The sequence below is a fragment of the Thalassophryne amazonica genome, chromosome 11 (assembly GCF_902500255.1).
Source record: "Thalassophryne amazonica chromosome 11, fThaAma1.1, whole genome shotgun sequence".
Taxonomy (NCBI): domain Eukaryota; kingdom Metazoa; phylum Chordata; class Actinopteri; order Batrachoidiformes; family Batrachoididae; genus Thalassophryne; species Thalassophryne amazonica.
In genome coordinates this window covers 107,901,887-107,927,184 of record NC_047113.1, presented here as the reverse complement: position 1 = coordinate 107,927,184, position 25,298 = coordinate 107,901,887, and the positions used below count along the sequence as shown (strand labels likewise).

The following is a 25,298-nucleotide window of genomic DNA, read 5'->3' as shown; positions in this document are numbered from 1 at the left end:
CCTCCCACCTGATGAAGAAGGCACAACAAAGGCTCTTCTTCCTCATGAAGCTGAAGCGGGCTCGTCTCTCCCCTCAGCTCCTGGTGAACTTCTACAGGAGCATTGTGGAGAGCATCCTCTGTCAGGGTTTGATTGTATGGTATGCCAGCTGCACAGCAGAGAACAGAAAAGACTTGTCTTGGGTTGTGAGGACAGCCCAGAGGATTGTTGGAGCTGAGGTGCCTGTCCTGGATGCTGTGTTTGATGGACGCCTGCAGAGGGGAGCCACCGGGATCTCCACTGAACAAACTGACCCCGGACACCATCTGTTTGCCCCACTCCCATCAGGGAAACGATGGGAGCGAGGCAAACATAAAAACTCGGACAAGCAGACTGAGGAACAGATTTTTCCCCAGAGCTGTAACCTCCATCACCCCTCCCCTTCCCTGCTCCCCACTCTCATACTCACCAACTTCAGCTACAGACTGAGCCACAGACTGTCATTCATTCTGGATTTTAACCAGCATGGGCAGTGCAATTTCTACAACTCAGTTTACACTGCAAATAATATGTCCATTGTTGTCTTATTGCTGTTATATTTTATCTTTTAAAAAATGAGGTGGGCTTCATAGATAATTGGCAAAGCTTCTGGGGAAAACCTGGTCTTGTTAGGAGAGACGGCATCCATCCCACTTTGGATGGAGCAGCTCTCATTTCTAGAAATCTGGCCAATTTTCTTAAATCCTCCAAACCGTGACTATCCAGCGTTGGGACCAGGAAGCAGAGTTGTAGTCTTACACACCTCTCTGCAGCTTCTCTCCCCCTGCCATCCCCTCATTACCCCATCCCCGTAGAGACGGTGCCTGCTCCCAGACCACCAATAACCAGTAAAAATCTATTTAAGCATAAAAATTCAAAAAGAAAAAATAATATAGCACCTTCAACTGCACCACAGACTAAAACAGTTAAATGTGGTCTATTAAACATTAGGTCTCTCTCTTCTAAGTCCCTGTTGGTAAATGATATAATAATTGATCAACATATTGATTTATTCTGCCTTACAGAAACCTGGTTACAGCAGGATGAATATGTTAGTTTAAATGAGTCAACACCCCCGAGTCACACTAACTGCCAGAATGCTCGTAGCACGGGCCGTGGCGGAGGATTAGCAGCAATCTTCCATTCCAGCTTATTAATTAATCAAAAACCCAGACAGAGCTTTAATTCATTTGAAAACTTGTCTCTTAGTCTTGTCCATCCAAATTGGAAGTCCCAAAAACCAGTTTTATTTGTTGTTATCTGTCGTCCACCTGGTCGTTACTGTGAGTTTCTCTGTGAATTTTCAGACCTTTTGTCTGACTTAGTGCTTAGCTCAGATAAGATAATTATAGTGGGCGATTTTAACGTCCACACAGATGCTGAGAATGACAGCCTCAACACTGCATTTAATCTATTATTAGACTCTATTGGCTTTGCTCAAAAAGTAAATGAGTCCACCCACCACTTTAATCATATCTTAGATCTTGTTCTGACTTATGGTATGGAAAATGAAGACTTAACAGTATTCCCTGAAAACTCCCTTCTGTCTGATCATTTCTTAATAACATTTACATTTACTCTGATGGACTACCCAGCAGTGGGGAATAAGTTTCATTACAGTAGAAGTCTGTCAGAAAGCGCTGTAACTAGGTTTAAGGATATGACTCCTTCTTTATGTTCTCTAATGCCATATACCAACACAGGGCAGAGTAGCTACCTAAACTCTGTGAGTGAGATAGATTATCTCGTCAGTCGTTTTATATCCTCATTGAGGACAACTTTGGATGCTGTAGCTCCTCTGAAAAAGAGAGCCTTAAATCAGAAGTGCCTGACTCCGTGGTATAACTCACAAACTCGCAGCTTAAAGCAGATAACCCGTAAGTTGGAGAGGAAATGGCGTCTCACTAATTTAGATCTTCACTTAGCCTGGAAAGAGTCTGTTGCTCTATAAAAAAAAGCCCTCCGTAAAGCTAGGACATCTTACTAATCACTAATTGAAGAAAATAAGAACAACCCCAGGTTTCTTTTCAGCGGCAGAGTCAGAGCTCTATTGAGCCGAGTATTCCTTTAACTTTAACTAGTAATGACTTTCTTTGCTAATAAAATTTTAACTATTAGAGAAAAAATTACTCATAACCATCCCAAAGACATATCGTTCTCTTTGGCTGCTTTCAGTGATGCCGGTATTTGGTTAGACTCTTTCTCTCCGATTGTTCTGAGTTATTTTCATTAGTTACTTCCTCCAAACCATCAACATGTTTATTAGACCCATTCCTACCAGGCTGCTCAAGGAAGCCCTACTATTATTTAATGCTTCGATCTTAAATATGATCAATCTGTCTTTATTAGTTGGCTATGTACCACAGGCTTTTAAGGTGGCAGTAATTAAACCATTACTTAAAAAGCCATCACTTGACCCAGCTATCTTAGCTAATTATAGGCCAATCTCCAACCTTCCTTTTCTCTCAAAAATTCTTGAAAGGGTAGTTGTAAAACAGCTAACTGATCATCTGCAGAGGAATGGTCTATTTGAAGAGTTTCAGTCAGGTTTTAGAATTCATCATAGTACAGAAACAACATTAGTGAAGGTTACAAATGATCTTCTTATGGCCTCGGACAGTGGACTCATCTCTGTGCTTGTTCTGTTAGACCTCAGTGCTGCTTTTGATACTGTTGACCATAAAATTTTATTACAGAGATTAGAGCATGCCATAGGTATTAAAGGCACTGCGCTGCGGTGGTTTGATTCATATTTATCTAATAGATTACAATTTGTTCATGTAAATGGGGAATCTTCTTCACAGACTAAGGTTAATTATGGAGTTCCACAAAGTTCTGTGCTAGGACTAATTTTATTCACTTTATACATGCTTCCCTTAGGCAGTATTATTAGACGGTATTGCTTAAATTTTCATTGTTATGCAGATGATACCCAGCTTTATCTATCCATGAAGCCAGAGGACACACACCAATTAGCTAACTGCAGGATTGTCTTACAGACATAAAGACATGGATGACCTCTAATTTCCTGCTTTTAAACTCAGATAAAACTGAAGTTATTGTACTTGGCCCCACAAATCTTAGAAACATGGTGTCTAACCAGATCCTTACTCTGGATGGCATTACCCTGACCTCTAGTAATACTGTGAGAAATCTTGGAGTCATTTTTGATCAGGATATGTCATTCAAAGCGCATATTAAACAAATATGTAGGACTGCTTTTTTGCATTTGCGCAATATCTCTAAAATTAGAAAGGTCTTGTCTCAGAGTGATGCTGAAAAACTAATTCATGCATTTATTTCCTCTAGGCTGGACTATTGTAATTCATTATTATCAGGTTGTCCTAAAAGTTCCCTGAAAAGCCTTGAGTTAATTCAAAATGCTACATCTAGAGTACTAACGGGGACTAGGAGAGAGCATATCTCACCCATATTGGCCTCTCTTCATTGGCTTCCTGTTAATTCTAGAATAGAATTTAAAATTCTTCTTCTTACTTATAAGGTTTTGAATAATCAGGTCCCATCTTATCTTAGGGACCTCATAGTACCATACCACCCCAATAGAGCGCTTCGCTCTCAGACTGCAGGCTTACTTGTAGTTCCTAGGGTTTATAAGAGTAGAATGGGAAGCAGAGCCTTCAGCTTTCAGGCTCCTCTCCTGTGGAACCAGCTCCCAATTCAGATCAGGGAGACAGACACCCTCTCTACTTTTAAGATTAGGCTTAAAACTTTCCTTTTTGCTAAAGCTTATAGTTAGGGCTGGATCAGGTGACCCTGAACCATCCCTTAGTTATGCTGCTATAGACTTAGACTGCTGGGGGGTTCCCATGATGCACTGTTTCTTTCTCTTTTTGCTCTGTATGCACCACTCTGCATTTAATCATTAGTGATTGATCTCTGCTCTCCTCCACAGCATGTCTTTTTCCTGGTTCTCTCCCTCAGCCCCAACCAGTCCCAGCAGAAGACTGCACCTCCCTGAGCCTGGTTCTGCTGGAGGTTTCCTCCTGTTAAATGGAGTTTTTCCTTCCCACTGTTGCCAAGTGCTTGCTCACAGGGGGTCGTTTTGACCGTTGGGGTTTTTCTGTAATTATTGTATGGCTTTGCCTTACAATATAAAGCGCCTTGTGGCAACTGTTTGTTGTGATTTGGCGCTATATAAATAAAATTGATTTGATTTGATCGTATTTATTCTATTTTCATATTTAATCATTGCTGCTACTGACTGGTTGTCACCAACGAAGTTTCGTTGTTATTACAAGGACAATAAAGTCTGTCTTAGCTCATCTTTTTTCTCATTTGTGAAATTTGTTTCATGTCAGCTGGTGTTCATTGAGTGCCTCAGAAAGTTTTGTGTGTGATCAAAACTTTGAGCGTATGTCATACGGAGAGCTCCCCTGCTGGTAGTATGTGGGTTTACAGTTTTGTCCTGTTTGTTTGCCTCCCAGTGTAGATAGATGTGGTAGATGTTACTTTTATTTGTGTTATCTGCTTGTCTTCTGTTTGCATCTGGAAGCGCTGCACACCCGCATTCGGTGCTTGTCCACTCAGTCCATCAGAAGCCCAAATCCACCATAGACTGACGGATTAGGGGATAAATGGTTTTAGACCTTTAATAATCAGTGAACTCACTCTGTCACTGTGTGATGACACCTGAAGACATGATTTCATGAACTGGGCCCTTGTGTGACTTTTGTTTATGTTGTAGGAGATGCTGCTTCCTCAGAGTGAGCCTGCAGACGCTGAGCTGGTGTGTCAGTGGACAGGTAAAACCAACCCCAACAGTTGACAACAGAAGAAAATTCATTCATTAAGCAATGTTCTCAGCGCACTTCAGGACAGAAATAGTCTCACACACACATACACACGTACACACCCCGGGCATTGTCATCAGGTGTTTTTGTTGTGCGAGAGGACTGATACTGTGCTCCTTCGGCTGGATATTTTTGAGTCAAACTTGCCTTCAGACATGAACACTGCGCCCACCGAAGCTCTGGTATGTAAACTCAGAGTCGGCCGTTTATCAGCCTGGACCGTTATCAGATCTCCTGTTGATCATGAACTAATAAACAGTCCCCCTGCCTTCACTGCGCATGCATCATTTCAGAGCATCAGCAGCGATTCAGTGATTATCACGTTGTTTCTGCTTCAAACTGACTTAAGAATGCTTTAAGAGGTTTTACTTTGTCATCTGATGGTTAATAATCGCATTATTCCCTTTGATCGCTTTTGGTGTAGAGAGTCAGACTCACATGTGTAGCTGCGGTGCTCTGATCGCTTCATCCGTCTTTTATGAAGAAATAATGCTGAATTTATATGGAAATGATTGTTGTAGAAAAGCTTCAGGTATCTGTGGCTGAGACAGATGATGACTGGAGGCAGTTTGAAGCAGAAACGAGGCGATAATAACAGAATAACATGCTTTTGGAGGGTGGTATGCATTTTCTGAGTCCCTCCGTCCATGCTGTTGCCCAAAATGACCGATATTTGCCCGAGTTAGACAAGGGCAAATATCGGCCATTTTGGGCAACTGGGCATGGACGTCAGGCCTCTGAAAATACATACTGCATGACAACTGCATGTTATTCCCTCTGCCAAGGAGGTTATGTTGGTTGGTTTGTTTGTTAGCAGGTTTACTCAAAAAATCCTCAATGGATTTCCATTATATTTTTACCAGGGGTGTATCTAACTTAGAAGTCATTAAATTTTGGTAATGATCCAGAACACGATCCAGTAATTTCTTTTAAGGATTCTTTATCGTTGCAGAATCAGGTCAGTTTCAACATAATTGCATCTAACATCATGAAGACGGGTCACAAAGGCTGAACAAAAATTAAGTTACAACACAACAATCATTTAGCATTTGTTTCTCCTCATTGAATAAACTTATTAGAAAATAAAAAAAAAACTTGTGTAGTTCATGCAGTTTCTCTTTATAAATACATTTGCTGAAGATCTAAGGGTTTAAACCCTCTGGGGCCGACACCGTCATTTACTAACTTACTACTTTATGAAGAACTTTCTAATGATATGAGATAGAAACTTACTGTTTTTTTGCTGAAAAGTTAACTCCACAGACTTTCGAGCCACCATCCACCATCTTTGTACTCCTCATAGAAGCTGTGTGATGACGTGAGCAATGTGAGTGTCCAATAAGAATTGGTTCACAGTCACATGGTTTTCCTACATCCAATCATAGGGCAGATTCACCTCACGTGACACACCAAAGATTGTTTTTAGGAGTGATGTGTTACTAGTTGGCCCGTTTGAATAGCCCCCTGGGTGCTCCAATGTGCCATGCGCCATTACGCACAATGAAAGTGAAAGTAAGCAGACTGAGGCCCTCTCATACAATCTCACATACTCAGAGTGTGAGTATCAGGATTGCTCGACTAGTTTTCCTGTGAATGTTACTGGATAAGCCTGTGGCAAACTCTCTTGCTCCGGCGTAAGCACTGTTTACCATATCAGTGGAGCAAGGGGGGAGGGGGCACTCCTCAAACTGAATGAGCCTCGAAGTGTGAATGTTGCTTTCAGAGCAGGAGAGAACAAACACACAGTCAACTTCATAGTAGAAGTCTGTGATGTGACCTTTGTGTAATAGTAGACAGAAATTGCTTTGAGATGAAGACAAACACAACGCATAGACCATTTTGTACATATTGTTCAAAATGTGCATTTGTGTTTATTGTTTGAACCTTTTTGTTGTACAGTCTTTCACACAAGAGCCCAAATTACGTTTATAAAGTGTCAAAATAGTTGTTTATTATAGTTTGCTGTGTGTTTTGAATAAATGTGTGTGGAAAATTATTTTCCACTTTACTTTTTCCTTTCTTATTTCTGATTGTAAACCTGCATTACACTTATAAAACACAACTATAGCATATATATTCTGAAAGTACAGGTTGTCCTGAAAAAAAAGAGACATAAAACTTGATTGTGGGATGCAGGGAGAGCTGTAATAATAAAACAATAAAATAAATAAAATAATAAATAAAATAAAGTAAATAAAATAAAATAAAGCAATAATAAAACATTTATGCCAGGCAAGTGAACTGTGCAGAAAATGCCCCAGAGTGTTAACCACTGAATCTGAAACATGCCCGTAGATGCGTGAAACGACGTGGAATAAGTCTCTTTGCCAAAGGGTATTCCATGTGACGTCAGTGACCCTACGGCCTTGGCGGAGGTTTGTGCTCTCCAAGTGCTTCTAGATAAACCATGCAAGCTCCCGGATTGTGCGCAATATTTTGGACAAAAAAAAAAACCAAGTCTATAGTGAACAACAACCCAAGCCCAAGAAACCACCTCCCCAACAACCCAAACAGCCCTGACAACCAGTGACACTGTGCAAAAACATGGTAAACAGTTTACCTAAGTGGACGAAAAGGACAAACCTCATCAACCCATGGATCCAGGTGTACCAGATGCCCGTTCGTAGCCAGAAGCCTGTGAACAATCCTCCACTGGAGGTCCCCCGTGCGTTTGTCGACCGGGGGTTTGTACAGGCTTTGCCAGCACCCCACAGGAGAAAAGGCGGCACCAAAAAACTCAGACCACTTCAACGCCGCCAACCCTGCCAAAGAGCGTAAGTGTGACGCTTTGACACAGGTAAAATAGAGAGCTTTCTTGCCAATACTTTCAAACTCTCCCAAAACAGGTGTCCTGAAAGACAGGAGAGCCCCAAGGTCCTCCTGCCGTGCCCCCACAGCAGGTGAGACAGACAGAGTACGGTTCTCAGCAAACACTCTGTGGGGCCCTGGCAGGGAAGCACAAACCTCCTCCACCACCCTGAGCAGCATCCTGGATGACCGAACTCCCACCGACTCCGCCAGCCTCCCAACAGACGTGCGCAGTAAATGGCCCAATTTGGTGCACCCCGCCTCCCTCAGGCGGGACTGCAGAGTGGCATATGAAAACCCAGGGGAGCTAACAAAGTCACTGAAGAAAAGAGGTTCCTCAAACAGCCACATCCCAGGTGTGCCTCCGTTGTCCCTGTGCACAGAGAGGACCTGCCATGCCTGGAGAACTGACTGGTAATAAACCTAGGTGCGCGTCCCGATGACATCCTGCCGATGTAGGAGAAACAGATGTTTGTCATACCCAAGATCAGCCTCTCTCCTCAGCAGGACACGTGCTGTATCCTGCCAGCTCACTCCCGAGGTGTACAACTGTCTCTGAGCAGCCTGCAACCTAAAGGTCGACAACCGTGCAGAAATGTCCACCAGCCCCTGTCCTCCTCCATGAAGTGGCATGTACAACACGGGAGCTCTGATCCAGTGATGGCCTGACCAGAAAAAGTCCACCAGTAACCGCTGCAAATGCTCAATAAGGCCCCGTGGTGGAGGGAGGACAGGCAGTCTGTGCCACAGCGCCGAAGCGACCAAGTTATTGGCAACCAGAACCCACCCCCTATAGGATATCTGGGGCAGCAGCCATTGCCATTTGGACAGTCTGGCACACACCTTCTCCACCAAGCCCTCCCAATTCCTCCGATGATACCCATCTGTCCCCAGAAACACACCCAGAACTTTCAAACCCTCCATTCCCCACTGCAGACCATGTGGCAGACAGGGAGCAGCCCCTTCCTGCCACCTCCCCAGCAGGACAACCCCACTCTTCTCCCAGTTCACTCTTGCAGAGGTTCCCGTCTCTTAGAGCCGTAAACTATCTAATAACCCTTCAACGTCTGCCTGATTGGTGACAAAAACCGTGATGTCTGCATAAGCAGAGAGCACCAGGGGAGAAGACAGTTGAAAACCAAGCAAAACAAGGCCAGACAGCCTGGCTCTAAGGCGACACAAGAGTGGCTCAATGGCTAAAGTGTACAGCTGACCTGAGATGCCCTGTCTTATACCATGCGTTACTGGAACTGGGCAGCTCAGCCCTCCCCCAAGCTTAACCAAACATGAAGCCTCATTATACAAAACCCCAACAAATGAAATAAACCCCCCACCAAAGCAAACACCCTCAAAGTGGAAAACAAAATCCCGTGTTGAACCCGATCAAACGCCTTCTCCTGATCAAGTGACACAAACCCGCAAACCATATCCGCAGTATTGCACAAATCAACCAAATCCCTCAACAAAAAAAGGTTGTCCATAATAGTTCTGTCAGGCACACAATAGGACTGCTCCTTGTGGACAATAAAATACAGGACTTTTTTCAACCTGTTCGCCAGTAGCTTAGAAAAAAGTTTATAATCCGCACAGAGAAGTGCAACCGGTCTCCAGTTCTGCAACAGGGTAAGATCTCCTTTCTTAAGCAGGAGGGACAGAACAGCACGGCGACAAGACGTGGGCAAGCAGCCTGCCGCAATGCTCTCCCGCAACATCTCCAGAAGATCAGCACCGAGAAAGCCCCAGACGTGTTTATAAAAATCCACTGAAGTCCGTCAATCCCCGGAGCTTTCCCAGATGCCATCTGCCGCACCGCCATTGTCAGTTCATCCAACGATGATGATGATGGGGGAGTCCAAGGCCTCTCGCTCTGAGGCCACCAGCTGGGGGAGATCTCTCAGAAGGTCAGCCGCACAGGCCCCGTCACAGTCTACAGCACCATAGAGAGCTGAGTAGAAGTCCCTAGCATGTCTCCACATCTCCGCCGAATCACTTGTCATGCATCCGTCAGGAAGGCGAAGACAGGTCATCACTTTCTAATGAGAGGTCCTCTTCTCCAGATTGAAGAAGGAACTGGGTGCATCCATTTCCCTGATGTTTGCGTAGCGAGCCCTCACCATTGCCCCTATCACCCTCTCCTGTAACAGGGCACCCAGCTCCGCCCTCTTCCCCTGCAGTAGACTGTGCTGATTGGGAGCCCCAGCTGTGTGTAGGTTGGCCTAAATGTTCATAATGTCCTTCTCGAGTGTTGCCATGGCTACCTTGACCTTAGCTGTAGAATAGGAAGTGTACTGTTGACACAAAACCCTAACCTGAGTTTTGCTGGCCTCCCACCACTGACTCACTGTCCCAAATGCCTCCTTCCGTCCCCTCCAGAAACCTCAAAATGATTCAAATAAATCACAAAACGCCCTGTCGTGCAAAAGTTTGGTGTTGAATTTCCAGTAAGTGTTGAACCTTTGAGTGTGTGAATGGAATATTTCTGTGGTGATGAGATGATGATCTGAAAAAACAGCTGGCTGAATGAGTTAAGTTAGTTAAGCTAAGTTCTCATGTTCAACCTGTTTGCCCACAGCCAGGAGGACACCCTGTACAGATACAGCTGGGTCAGGGACCACCCTCACCCCATGATGGAGCGAGAGGGCCGGTGATGGCCCAGATGCCATCTGCACCAAAACCTGCCGCAAAAAACACACAAAACCACATGCAAACCAGTCAAAACAATAAAAAACAACCAACAAACCAAAAATGAACAAAAACACTGAAAAGGAAGAAAAAAACGCCACTTCACCTGAAGTGCGTCACACTCTCACCTGTGACCCTCACTCGCGCCCAAACTCCCAGCACGCACCAGAGAGAGAGAGACATTGCTCTGTTTCTTGTTCTTTGTCAAACTTCTTCAGCACATGTGGTTTTTCCCACAGTGGGACATTGTGGGGTCTCATGTCCATCGTTTGTCTTCACATAGACATCTTCTAGTTGTTCCAGGACTCACAGGTACCTTCAGACCTTCTTTGATCCTCCTGGAGATGGAGTTTCCATTTTAAACCATTTCAGATAATTTTATCTCAACAGTCAATCATTTTCTGCTTTTCTTTATACGGGGATGAGAATTTTCCGTGGATCTGTGGATTTCTGAGTTTTTCTGGGTTTCTGGACCATTTCTGGACCATTCACAATATAAAGCGCCTTGGGGCAACTGTTTGTTGTGATTTGGCGCTATATAAAAAAAAATTGATTGATTGATTGATTTCTGAGATTGGTGTAAATCCGTTGAGAAAAATTTTAGGTGGGAGGATGGTGCAGTGCAGGTCGTCCATGTGAGTTAAATCTTTCCTCATATGCATGGGAACTATAATAGCGCTGCTGAAACCACAAACTAAAATGCGCAACGTCATTGGTTACTTTTTCTACAACAGCGAACTTTCAGCCAATCAGAATTTCTGTAATATTTAAAGTCACTGAAAGTACCCGGACATGGACATTTTGACTTTCAGCAAGTTTTAGCTGTCGAGCTAAGACTTTAACAGGCCAAAAATACTGAGAGAGAGGACGCAAACCATGTTAAAGACATTGATAGTGGCTTAAAAAATAGGTTCAAGTGGACATGTTTGGAGCAGATGGTGGATGTGGACAAAGGCAAGACTTAGTAAATATGTCCGCAAAGTTGAGTTCCCCAGTAAAGCCCTCTGCACGCTATGTTTGGATTTCATCAACAAACATTGGAAAAACACTGCAAGACGAAGAAACATATCACCAAAGTTAACATTAAATGGACTAATCTGCCCGGCTCCAGAAGAGCGTGGAAGAGGCACAGTGAGCCCCAAAGCACTTGGACCAGTAAGGGGGAGTGCTGAGCTCCTGACACCAGTCAGTGACCGAACATCAAGTGCTCAGGTGTGGTCCAATTATTGTATTCATGCAGTTAAAATGTCTTTACAGTCACTGAAATTTTTAGTGTGGTGCAGTTATTTATACTCTACACGTACTGAAGTGAAATTCAGCGCTGCTGAATCAGTGTTTGTGTACGGATTTTACTAAAAAACTGTTTACATGTTCCATTTATTTCATACGGAACCCGTCTAGGGACATGATGGTTAATTTTTTTGGCCCAGATTATTGCGTTACCTTGCAATAACCTAATATATTAAAGCTCATGCCGATCAGCGCACACAGTGAGTGGAAGGCTGCTGGGGGGAGGCTGAACACACACACACAGAGCAGACAGCAACAGGATTCATGAGAGAATGGGATCCCGTGAGATGACGGAGTAAGTTGCTGCAAGTTGCACAGCTGTAAGAGTCCGTATGAAATATAGTTTATTTATACAACAGCATCTGTCATGCATAACTCGGTAGCCATGCAGGCTTCCTTAGTCTTGTAGTTCCCCGAATAAAGTGCACGGTATCTTCTAGTGCATCATATTGCTGCAAAAACAGACCATTTTTCTTTAAAATACGCTTCAGAGTCTTCATGCACATCATCACATTGTGTCTCACAGAAAAAGCCTCCAGTATATTATTGTATGTGAGCCCCAGGTTAAATTCAAACTTCATCAAGTTCTGGTTATCAATGATGTGCAAATCCATCCAAACCATTCAACGAACCTGTGTCTCATCACGCAAAAGTTATTGCGAGGGAACGCAATAATCTGGCACCATGTCCCCAGGCAGGCTCTGTAATTTTGTTATATAAAACCACTAACAAAAAAACATGTATTTTATGACTTTATTTCAACATGAAACAAGCTTTTACTTGAGATGAACTCTTCTTCTTTTGTGTCGTATAACGGCAGCCAGCCTCCTTATTGTTGCACTGCTGCCACCTGCTGCATCAGTCCGTTATAGCAGCACTAAATCCTCTCCATGAGTCCAGTGTCTTATTAAGTATTTAAAAAGACAACACTTCCCCTCTCACTGGACCTTATGGCTAAAATACGTCCTACACAAACGTCTTTCAAGCCTTACAATTGATTTCCTTCAGTTTTTCCTCTTTCATAGATAAACAAGTCAGAAATGACTAGATACTTTTCCTGCGTACTAAAATCATCCTGCATCAATTTTACAGTCGTCTTCAGAATAATAGTAGTGCTATGTGACTATAAAGATTAATCCAGGTTTTGAGTATATTTCTTATTGTTACATGGGAAACAAGGTACCAGTAGATTCAGTAGATTCTCACAAATCCAACAAGACCAAGCATTCATGATATGCACACTCTTAAGGCTATGAAATTGGACTATTAGTAAAAAAAAAAAGTAGAAAAGGGGGTGTTCACAATAATAGTAGTGTGGCATTCAGTCAGTGAGTTTGTCAGTTCTGTGGAACAAACAGGTGTGAATCAGGTGTCCTCTATTTAAGGATGAAGCCAGCACCTGTTGAACATGCTTTTCTCTTTGAAAGTCTGAGGAAAATGGGACGTTCAAGACATTGTTCAGAAGAACAGAGTAGTTTGATTAAAAGTTGATTGGAGAGGGGAAAACTTATACACAGGTGCAAAAAATTATAGGCTGTTCATCTACAACCCCTGGCAAAAATGATGGAATCACCGTCCTCGGAGGATGTTCATTCAGTTGTTTAATTTTATAGAAAAAAAGCAGATCACAGACATGACACAAAACTAAAGTCATTTCAAATGGCAACTTTCTGGCTTTAAGAAACACTATAAGAAATTAGGAAAAAATAATTGTGGCAGTCAGTAACGGTTACTTTTTTAGACCAAGCAGAGGAAAAAAATATGGAATCACTCAATTCTGAGGAATAAATGATGGAATCATGAAAAACAAAAGAACGCTCCAACACATCACTAGTATTTTGTTGCACCACCTCTGGCTTTTATAACAGCTTGCAGTCTCTGAGGCATGGACTTAATGAGTGACAAACAGTACTCTTCATCAATCTGGCTCCAACTTTCTCTGATTGCTGTTGCCAGATCAGCTTTGCAGGTTGGAGCCTTGTCATGGACCATTTTCTTCAACTTCCACCAAAGATTTTCAATTGGATTAAGATCCGGACTATTTGCAGGCCATGACATTGACCCTATGTGTCTTTTTGCAAGGAATGTTTTCACAGTTTTGCTCTATGGCAAGATGCATTATCATCTTGAAAAATGATTTCATCATCCCCAAACATCCTTTCAATTGATGGGATAAGAAAAGTGTCCAAAATATCAACGTAAACTTGTGCATTTATTGATGATGTAATGACAGCCATCTCCCCAGTGCCTTTACCTGACATGCAGCCCCATATCATCAATGACTGTGGAAATTTACATGTTCTCTTCAGGCAGTCATCTTTATAAATCTCATTGGAACGGCACCAAACAAAAGTTCCAGCATCATCACCTTGCCCAATGCAGATTCGAGATTCATCAGTGAATATGACTTTCATCCAGTCATCCACAGTCCACAATTGCTTTTCCTTAGCCCATTGTAACCTTGTTTTTTTTCTGTTTAGGTGTTAATGATGCCTTTCGTTTAGCTTTTCTGTATGTAAATCCCATTTCCTTTAGGCAGTTTCTTACAGTTCGATCACAGACGTTGACTCCAGTTTCCTCCCATTCGTTCCTCATTTGTTTTGTTGTACATTTTTCGATTTTTGAGACATATTGCTTTACGTTTTCTGTCTTGACGCTTTGATGTCTTCCTTGGTCTACCAGTATGTTTGCCTTTAACAACCTTCCCATGTTGTTTGTATTTGGTCCAGAGTTTAGACACAGCTGACTGTGAACAACCAACATCTTTTGCAACGTTGCGTGATGATTTACCCTCTGATGAAAATTTACAGGGTGATTCCATAATTTATTCCTCAGAATTGAGTGAGACAATATTTTTTTTTCCCTCTGCTTGGTCTAAAAAAAGTAACCGTTACTGACTGCCACAATTATTTTTCCTGATTTGTTATAGTGTTTCTTAAAGCCAGAAAGTTGCCATTTGAAATGACTTTAGTTTTGTGTCATGTCTGTGATCTGCTCTTTTTCTACAAAATTAAACAACTGAATGAACATCCTCCGAGGCCGGTGATTCCATAATTATTGCCAGGGGTTGTACAATGATCTCCAATGCCTTAAAATGGACAAAACAAACAAACAAACAAAAAAAAGATGGTGGTGCAAGCATCATGATATGGGCATGTTTCTCCTACTATGGTGTTGGGCCTATATATCACATACCAGGTATCATGGATCAGTTTGGATATGTCAAAATACTTGAAGAGGTCATGTTGCCTTATGCTGAAGAGGACATGCCCTTGAAATGGGTGTTTCAACAAGACAATGACCCCAAGCACACTAGTAAACCAGCAAAATCTTGGTTCCAAACCAACAAAATTAATGCCTCGCAGATGTGAAGAAATCATGAAAAACTGTGGTTATACAACTAAATACTAGTTTAGTGATTCACAGGATTGATAAAAAAGCAGTTTGAACATAATAGTTTTGAGTTTGTAGCGTCAACAGCAGATGCTACTATTATTGTGAACACCCCCTTTTCTACTTTTTTTTACTAATAGCCCAATTTCGTAGCCTTAAGAGTGTGCATATCATGAATGCTTGGTCTTGTTGGATTTGTGAGAATCTACTGAATCTACTGGTACCTTGTTTCCATGTAACAATAAGAAATATACTCAAAACCTGGATTAATCTTTTTAATCACATAGCACTACTATTATTCTCAACACTACTGTATCTTTTATTTTGGTGACTTTGATAGACTGCGGCACAGCTGGTTCTCAGGATGTGTGTGTGTGTGTTTGATACTGTGGTGTTTGTGGGGTTTTCCTGCTGACTGATATCAGTCGGGCTGCAAACTCACATGCTGTGATTTAGGAACTTATTATCAAAGCACACATTTTATCACTGTTCTATACCACAAATGTTGTTTTGACAGGTTTTAATCTCTTTAAATGATTGACACATACTTGCATGAAGTTTCAGTATATTTCAGAGCTCACTGCAGGTTAAGGACAGACACTTGAAGACGTTCAGTGACGTGTGTCCAATGCTGTGGTGTTTATAGTGAGTCCATGTGCTGCAGCACGAGGCAGGTATCACTGAAAGAAGGTCCACACGGACAGATTCTGTTCCACAACCCCAACATACAAAAATATAACATGGAAATTCATGAAATTAGGTCTCTAGTGACCCCGAAATGCCTCTAAAATGCTCTAAACCTGGTGCCCGGTTAGGGGCTGATTTTTAGAGGTTTTTTTACTTTGCCCATTCTCATCCCTGTTTATATGTTTTCTCCTCTGCAATCAATTTTTTACTCAGTGTTCTTCTGAACAATGTCTGGGAGAAAAACTACCAGCAGGAACAACATTTACTGTCTTTGTCCTTAAATAAGAGTCACAGAAAGAAAAATACAGTGATATTTTTTATGAGCAGCCTAATATTCCTTTTTCTTCATTTTCTGCAAAGTAATAATAAAAAAGTCACACCCTTCAGCTGCTCCCTTGTTTTCACTCAGGGTTGCCACAGCAGATCCAGGGTGGATCTACATGTTTAATTTCAGTGTAATTTATGTCTTTTACAGTGGGGGGGAATAAGTATTTGACCCCCTGACAGTTTTGCAGGTTTTTCTACCTACAAAGAATGTAGAGGTCTGTAATTTTTTATCATAGGTTGACTTCAACTATGAGAGACAAAATCTAAAAAAAAAATCCAGAAAATCACATTGTATGATTTTTAAACAATTAATTTGCATTTTATTGCATAAAATAAGTATTTGACCCCCTAGAAAAACAGAGCTTAACAATTGGTACAGTAGCCTTTGTTTGCAATTACAGAGGTCAGACGTTTCCTGTAGTTTTTCACCAGGTTTTCACACACTGCAGCAGGGATTTTGGTCCACTCCTCCATACAGATCTTCTCTAGATCTTTCAGGTTTGGAGTTTCAACTCCCTCCAAAGATTTTGTATCGAGTTCAGGTCTGGAGACTGGCCAGGCCACTCCAGGACCTTGAAATGCTTCTTACGGAGCCCCTCCTTAGTTGCCCTGGCTGTGTGTTTGGGGTCATTGTCATGCTGGAAGACCCAGCCATGACCCATCTTCAATGCTCTTACTGAGGGAAGGAGGTTGTTTGCCAAAATCTCACAATACATCACCCCATCTATCTTCCCTTCTATACGGTGCAGTCGTCCTGTCCCCTTTGCAGAAGAGCACCCCCAGAGTATGAAGTTTCCAACCCCATGCTTCACGGTTGGGATGGTTTTCTTGGGGTTGTTCTCATCCTCTAAACATGGTAAGTGGAGTTGATTCCAAAAAGCTCTATTCTGGTCTCATCTGACCACATGACCTTCTCCCATGCCTCCTCTGGATCATCCAGATGGTCACTGGTGAACTTCAAACGGGCCTGGACATGTGCTGGCCTGAGCAGGGGGACCTTGCTGCCCTGCAGGATTTTAAACCATGACAGCATCATGTGGTACTAATGTAATCTTTGTGACTGTGGTCCCAGCTCTCTTCAGCTCATTGACCAGGTCCTCCTGTGTAGTTCTGAGCTTTCTCAGAATCATCCTTACCCCACAAAGTGAGATCTTGCATGGAATCCCAGACCGAGGGAGATTGACAGTCATCTTGTGTTTCTTCCACTTTCTAATAAATAATCATAACAGTTGTTGTCTTCTAACAAGCTGCTTGCCTGTTGTCCTGTAGTCCATCCCAGCCTTGTGCAGGTCTACAGTTTTGTCCCTGGTGTCCTTAGACAGCTCTTTGGTCTTGGCTATGGTGGACAGGTTGGAGTGTGATTGATTGTGTGAACAGGTGTCTTTTATACAGGTAACAAGTTCAAACAGGTGCAGTTAATACAGGTAAAGAGTGCAGAATAAGAGGGCTTCTTAAAGAAAAATTAACAGGTCTGTGAGAGACAGAATTCTTGATGGTTGGTAGGTGATCAAATACTTATTTTATGCAATAAAATGCAAATTAATTATTTAAAAATCATACAATGTGATTTTCTGGATTTTTTTATTTTGTCTCTCACAGTTGAAGTCAACCTACAATAAAAATTACAGACCTCAACATTCTTTGTAGGTGGGAAAACCTGCAAAACTGACAGGGGGTCAAATACTTACTTTCCCTACTGTATATAGCACCAAATCACACAATTCAATTCACACAAGTAAGATCTAACCTGTTACCAACCTCTGTGATTATGAAGGCTCTAGAAAGACATCTGCAAGCCTGCACTAATGACAAACTAGATCCATCACAGTTTGCATATAGAACAGGCTGTGGCACTGAAGATGCTGTGGCCACTGTGGTTCATATCATCACAACATCTTGATAAACAGAGCACTCTTTGTGGACTACTCTTCCACTTTCAATACAATATCAATCAATCAATTTTTTTTATATAGCGCCAAATCACAACAAACAGTTGCCCCAAGGCGCTTTATATTGTAAGGCAAGGCCATACAATAATTATGAAAAACCCCAACGGTCAAAACGACCCCCTGTGAGCAAGCACTTGGCTACAGTGGCTACAGATATACAACCCAATATTCTACTTTCAAACATGTCCTACCTGGGTGTGAACCCTTACCTGATCCACTGGTTTGCCTCTTTTTTAACAAATAGAGTCCAAATGGTTAAGACCGTTTCTTCTGCCATCTCAACCAACGTTGGTGCATCTCAGGGCTGCATAAGTTCTGCAATTCTTTTCACTCTACACACAGATGATCTCCGTTCAACTTTAAATAACCAGTATGTTTTGAAATACTCTGATAATGTTTTGCTGACATTACTACACGATTCAGAAAGTCCTGGCGTGCACCAACAAGGCGTTAATAAAGTGGTCATATGGAGCAAAAACAACGCTCCGGATATAAACACAAAGACATCAATAATGAACCAATCCAACAGGTGCAGTCATAAATATCTTGGCATCATGATCGACGCCACTCTATCTTGGAAACATCATATTGACTACATGTGTAAGAAAACCAAACAGGTTATATTTTCTCCATCATTTAAGATCGTTTGGAGCTACAGGACAGATACTCCTACTGTTGTGTACTGCAGTATTGTAATACTGTGTGGTACAGCTGCCTATCCACTTCTATAAAATCTGGACTGAAACACTTCTTAATCTGTTCAGAAATTGTTGGTCAGCCTTTCGCGGGTCTGTATGAGACCTCTTATCACAACAACACAATAAGGCTGGAAAAAACATCACCTCCAACACTGTGTTCTGAGCAGTGAATATGTCCTTCCATCTGGACGTCCATACAGTGTTCCACAGGTTTAACAAGGTCAGACTCAAACATTCTTTTGTGCATCAGTCGATACTTAAACTAAATAAGGAGCTTAATCCATAGCAACATGATCAAGGCTGCAATGCGAGTAAATTTTAGTTGTATCGATTGTTACCTCCACCAAGGAGGTTAAGTTTTCAGTCGGGTTTGTTTGTTTGTCTGTTTGTCAGCAGGATAACTCAAAAAGTTTTGAACGGATTTCGATGAAATTTTGTGGAGTGGTTGGAAATGACAAGAGGAACAAGTGATTACATTTTACTGGTGATCCGGATCACAATCCGGATCCCAATGCTAACGCGTTAGCATGTCTATGGCATTTTCAATGTTAAAAGTTAGCATTAAGCAGTTGCTGTCATCACGTTCGGGTGCATTTATTTTCAAATTGTAATATTTCTTAAATTTATTTTTGTTTATATATTAATAATCTAATGATTATTATATACAATTTTAGAGAAAGAGACAAAGAAATAGATCACTGTGCCAAGGAGGGAATCTCTTTAGGGTCAGTGACCCTATGGCCTTGTTTAGAGAAGTGTCTCATAAATGTTAAAAAAATTCATGTATTTGCAGTTTAGTTGAATAATAAATTGAATTTTGTCTCTTATTTGTTTTTGTCTGTAAGCACATGCAATATCAATATCAGTGCTCAGATGACAGTAGCTTCTGGGAAAAGTGCAAGTTGCAATAAACTGTGATGCCAAGCGCTAAGGATACATGCTATCCAGTCACAGCAGATGAAACTTCTTTTACTACTGAGCAAACATCACTGTTAGACTTTTTTAGGTTCAATGATTCCACGGCGTGTAGATGTTATGGAGTAAGTGACCCCATGGCCTTGGCGGAGGTTTGCACTCTCTGAGTGCTTCTAGTTTCTGTGAAATATCTGTCTTATTTGTGTTGTTTGTGTATTGTCTTGTAATGGAGCTACTGAATATGTAAGACAAATTTCGGATCTCTGATCTGATAAAGTATCATCTTATCTTATATCTGTCCGACATGGTTTTAAAATCTGAACGTTCCCCGTTATTGCCCACTAGGCACAGTGCTGTGAGACCTCGTCTCTCCCACTGAATCAACCCTCTGGCCTCCATAGCGGGATTAAAGGCTGGCTCATATATTAGCCACATTAAGATTCTGATTTCTTTTTGAATGTTACGTTGTTTTACTATACAGGACCAGATATCTATAGAAGACCTAACCCACTGGCTCTGCAGAGGCCTATCTAACTGTGACCGCTCCATGGTAAGTGGGACCTTGGATGCAGCTGACAGGTACCGGCAGGCCAAGCGTGCTGCAGCCTGTGCAGTCAGAGGCAAAAACTTGGGCCTGGGAGGAGTTCAGGGAGGCCATGGAGGAGGACTATTGGTCGAGCTCGAAGAAATTCTGGCAAACCATCCGACACCTCAGGAGGTGGAAGCAGCTCTTCACTGGCACTGTCTACGGTGCGGGTGGAGAGCTGTTGACCCTGACTGGGGATGTTGTCAGGCAGTGGAAGGAATACTTTGAGGATCTCCTCAATCCCATCGTCATGTCTTCCGAAGAGGAAGTAGAGACTGGGGACTCAGAGGCGGACTCATCCATCACCCAGGCCAAAGTCACCGAGGTGGTCAGAAAGCTCCATGGTGGCAAGGTTCCTGGGGTGGATGAAATTCGTCTCGAGTACCTTAAGTCTCTGAATGTTGTGGGACTGTCTTGGTTGACATGCCTCTGCAACATCGCATGGCAGTCGGGGGACAGTGCCTTTGGATTGGCAGACCGGGGTGGTGGTCCCTCTGTTTAAGAAGGGGGACCGGAGGGTGTGTTCCGACTATAGGGGCTAACTGGTCCCTGTACGACTGCAGCAGGAGCTTGGTTCGCATTGCTGGTTGTAAGTCAAACCTGTTTCCAGTGCACATTCACCTCCGCCAGCGCTGCCCTTTGTCACCGGTTCTGTTCATTGCCTTTATGGACAGGATTTCTAGGCACAGCCAAGGTGTAGAGGGGGTCCGGTTTGGGAACCACAGAATCTCATCTCTGCTGTTTGCAGACGATGTGGTTCTGTTGGCTTCGTCAAATCAGGACCTTCAGCATGCACTGTGGCAGTTTGCAGCGGAGTGTGAAGCATCCGGGATGAAAATCAGCACCTCCAAATTTGAGACCATGGTTCTTGACTGGAAAAAGGTGCCTTGCCCTCTTCATGCATGCACACACACACACACACAAAACCAATCCACTGTGCTGCCTGGAGGTTGTTAGCAGGAAGAGAGAACAAAAGCTGGACTCATTTCTGACGTGATTTTTTTTGCTGCACTGAGGACGTACACAGTGTTATTTTTGTTGTTCACACACGCACAAGCGCCAACCAGGCGTGTGTGTGCGCGCGGGGGACACGACTCTCCTGAGACATAATTTGAGCTAACTGGTACTGCTAATTCTTATAAGATACACACACACACACACACACACACACACACACACACACACACACACACACACACACACACACACACACACACACACACACACACACACACACACACACACCCCAAATCCACTGTGCTGTCTGTTAGCAGAAAGAGAAAGAAAACCTGGACTCATTTCTGACGTGATTTTTTTCGCTGCACTGAGGACGTGCACAGTCTTATTTTTGTTGTTCACACATGCACAAGTGCCGACCAGGTTGCGTGCGTGTGTGTGTGTGTGTGTGCGCGCGGGGAACATGACTCTCCTGAGACATAATTTGAGCTAACTGACACTGCTAATTCTTATAAGATAGACAGACAGACAGAGACACACACACACACACAGCAAATCCACTGTCCTGTCTGTTAGCAGAAAGAGAAAGAAAACCTGGACTCATTTCTGACGTGACTTTTTTTCGCTGCGCTGAGGACATATACAGCTCGACCAAGCCGGTTGCGTGTGCACGCGGGACAGCAACATGATGATTTGATTGAGTTAATGGACGCTGCTACACACACACAAAATCCACTCCGATGTAAGCCGTCTGGATGCATGAAGAGCTGCTAACATGAAATGCTGGTGTGATTTTTGGCTGGACTGAGGAACTACATTAAACTTTTTTTTAATGGAAGTCCGAAGTCAGTGCACAGCATCACTGGACTACACGTCACAGTGGAACACCAAAATGTAACTCTCTTTTGTGTTGTTTATAAATTAATAAAATATCAAATGACAAGGATCTATTTTAGCCGTTATGTAAAACAAATAATGAATGTTTTTACATTCTTTCAATGGTATGAATATTTAATTTGGTGAAAGCTGGAACAAACCATTCAACTTGGCTTCGCCTCGTTGAATGGTTTGTTCCAGCTTTCACCTCATGAAATATTCGTACCATTGAACTCATGAATTCATTATTTGTGTACTCTTCCATGTGACTGTGCTGGCAGCTGACAAACCTTCCTGGTGGTTTCAGCTGATGCTGGATTGATGGTGCTAGAGCTAGTACATACTGTTCTTTAAGTCGCATATAGTGCAGCAGATAACTGAAACAATCCTTCATTTGGTGATACAAGCATCAGATTTGGCAAGAATGTTCTTCATAAATCAGTGTTCGAGAAAAAAGTGCAGGCCACTTGAAAATCCAATATGGCGGCCAGGTAGTGGTCATTGAAGAATTACACAGGGGTCAAAATTTAAAAATGCTTCAGTCATATTGAAAGCTATGCCACATTATGTGTCTGATCACAAAGATTCCAAAAAGGTATAGTTTGGACAATCTGTGACTGAATGTTCTGGGGTTATGGGGTAAAAAGAGCAAGAATGGTGACAAAGGTCAATTTCAGTTTGTACAGGGGTCAAAACATAAAGTTGCTCCAATCTTTGTAAAATTTGATGCAAATTATTTGGTTAATAGGGTTTTAAAAAGGAATAGTTTGCACCATGTGTCATGCTCAGTTGTCACATTACAGGGTAACATATGTCACGTCATAGAATCCAATGGACATTGACAATGTCCAGCTAATTCAACACGTGGCAGAGACGGAGCAGGACCACTGGTCTGTATATAACACCGGATATCTGGCCCACACGCTCCGTACAAACCGCTGAAGCAAGCGGGCCACTGAGGACCACTGGTCTGTATATAACACCGGATATCTCAGTGGCCCACACACTCCATACAAACCGCTGAAGCAAACGGACCACTGGTCTGTATATAACACCGTGTATCTCAGTGTCCACGCTCCGTACAAACCGCTGAAGCAAACAGACCACTGAGGACCACTGGTCCGTATATCAATCAATCAATCAATTTTTTTTATATAGCGCCAAATCACAACAAACAGTTGCCCCAAGGCGCTTTATATTGTAAGGCAAGGCCATACAATAATTATGTAAAACCCCAACGGTCAAAACGACCCCCTGTGAGCAAGCACTTGGTGACAGTGGGAAGGAAAAACTCCCTTTTAACAGGAAGAAACCTCCAGCAGAACCAGGCTCAGGGAGGGGCAGTCTTCTGCTGGGACTGGTTGGGGCTGAGGGAGAGAACCAGGAAAAAGACATGCTGTGGAGGGGAGCAGAGATCGATCACTAATGATTAAATGCAGAGTGGTGCATACAGAGCAAAAAGAGAAAGAAACAGTGCATCATGGGAACCCCCCAGCAGTCTAAGTCTATAGCAGCATAACTAAGGGATGGTTCAGGGTCACCTGATCCAGCCCCAACTATAAGCTTTAGCAAAAAGGAAAGTTTTAAGCCTAATCTTAAAAGTAGAGAGGGTGTCTGTCTCCCTGATCTGAATTGGGAGCTGGTTCCACAGGAGAGGAGCCTGAAAGCTGAAGGCTCTGCCTCCCATTCTACTCTTACAAACCCTAGGAACTACAAGTAAGCCTGCAGTCTGAGAGCGAAGCGCTCTATTGGGGTGATATGGTACTACGAGGTCCCTAAGATAAGATGGGCCCTGATTATTCAAAACCTTATAAGTAAGAAGAAGAATTTTAAATTATATTCTAGAATTAACAGGAAGCCAATGAAGAGAGGCCAATATGGGTGAGATATGATCTCTCCTTCTAGTCCCCGTCAGTACTCTAGCTGCAGCATTTTGAATTAACTGAAGGTTTTTCAGGGCACTTTTAGGACAACCTGATAATAATGAATTACAATAGTCCAGCCTAGAGGAAATAAATGCATGAATTAGTTTTTCAGCATCACTCTGAGACAAGACCTTTCTGATTTTAGAGATATTGCGTAAATGCAAAAAAGCACATATTTGTTTAATATGCGCTTTGAATGACATATCCTGATCAAAAATGACTCCAAGATTTCTCACAGTATTACTAGAGGTCAGGGTAATGCCATCCAGAGTAAGGATCTGGTTAGACACCATGTTTCTAAGATTTGTGGGGCCAAGTACAATAACTTCAGTTTTATCTGAGTTTAAAAGCAGGAAATTAGAGGTCATCCATGTCTTTATGTCTGTAAGACAATCCTGCAGTTTAGCTAATTGGTGTGTGTCCTCTGGCTTCATGGACAGATAAAGCTGGGTATCATCTGCGTAACAATGAAAATTTAAGCAATACCATCTAATAATACTGCCTAAGGGAAGCATGTATAAAGTGAATAAAATTGGTCCTAGCACAGAACCTTGTGGAACTCCATAATTAACTTTAGTCTGTGAAGAAGATTCCCCATTTACATGAACAAATTGTAATCTATTAGATAAATATGATTCAAACCACCGCAGCGCAGTGCCTTTAATACCTATGGCATGCTCTAATCTCTGTAATAAAATTTTATGGTCAACAGTATCAAAAGCTGCACTGAGGTCTAACAGAACAAGCACAGAGATGAGTCCACTGTCCGAGGCCATAAGAAGATCATTTGTAACCTTCACTAATGCTGTTTCTGTACTATGATGAATTCTAAAACCTGACTGAAACTCTTCAAATAGACCATTCCTCTGCAGATGATCAGTTAGCTGTTTTACAACTACCCTTTCAAGAATTTTTGAGAGAAAAGGGACCACTGGTCTGTATATAACACCGGACATCTCAGTGGCCCACACGCACTGTACAAACCTCTGAAGCAAACAGGCGCCCGTCTGACCACTCACAAGTTATGTGGACCCCATGTAGACAGCTTATTAGAACATCAACAATTTGAAGTAATAACCGAGCTGATTCTCTCATTTCCTTATTTGTGTTCTCCAGATAATGTGACCTTCATCCCTCCTAATCTGTGTCTGCCATGATTAGCTATTTGATTCATTTCCTCTTTCTTTTAGTACTTTCTCCCCTAACCCTAACCTCCCGTTTTTGTAACCTGATAACGCATTTTGCAGCGTTAGTGTGCATCTCAAAGTTGTGTGCCTTGAGAGTTGCGTCAACTCACACAGCGTCATTTTGGTTCCAACTGCGCTGAACTACTGAATGAACCTTTAATGTGGTCAAAATCACTTCACCACATACAG

The 25,298-nt window shown here is 42.4% G+C and overlaps 1 protein-coding gene and 1 long non-coding RNA gene across 2 annotated transcripts in view; one reads left to right on the top strand and one right to left on the bottom strand.

Moving 5' to 3' along the window:
- Positions 1–25,298, top strand: part of zgc:113425 (uncharacterized protein LOC541425 homolog) — a 99,557-nt gene that overhangs the window by 72,784 nt on the left and 1,475 nt on the right. Inside the window, exon 5 of the mRNA XM_034180982.1 lies at positions 4,724–4,781. Coding sequence (XP_034036873.1) covers positions 4,724–4,781 — 58 coding nt within the window. The remainder of the gene's footprint in view (positions 1–4,723; positions 4,782–25,298) is intronic.
- LOC117519755 lies at positions 7,924–23,775 on the bottom strand. The gene is made up of 3 exons (XR_004563401.1): positions 23,763–23,775; positions 17,871–17,878; positions 7,924–8,060 (listed from the first exon to the last, which is right to left on the bottom strand). It is a non-coding gene; the product is annotated as an uncharacterized LOC117519755 (long non-coding RNA).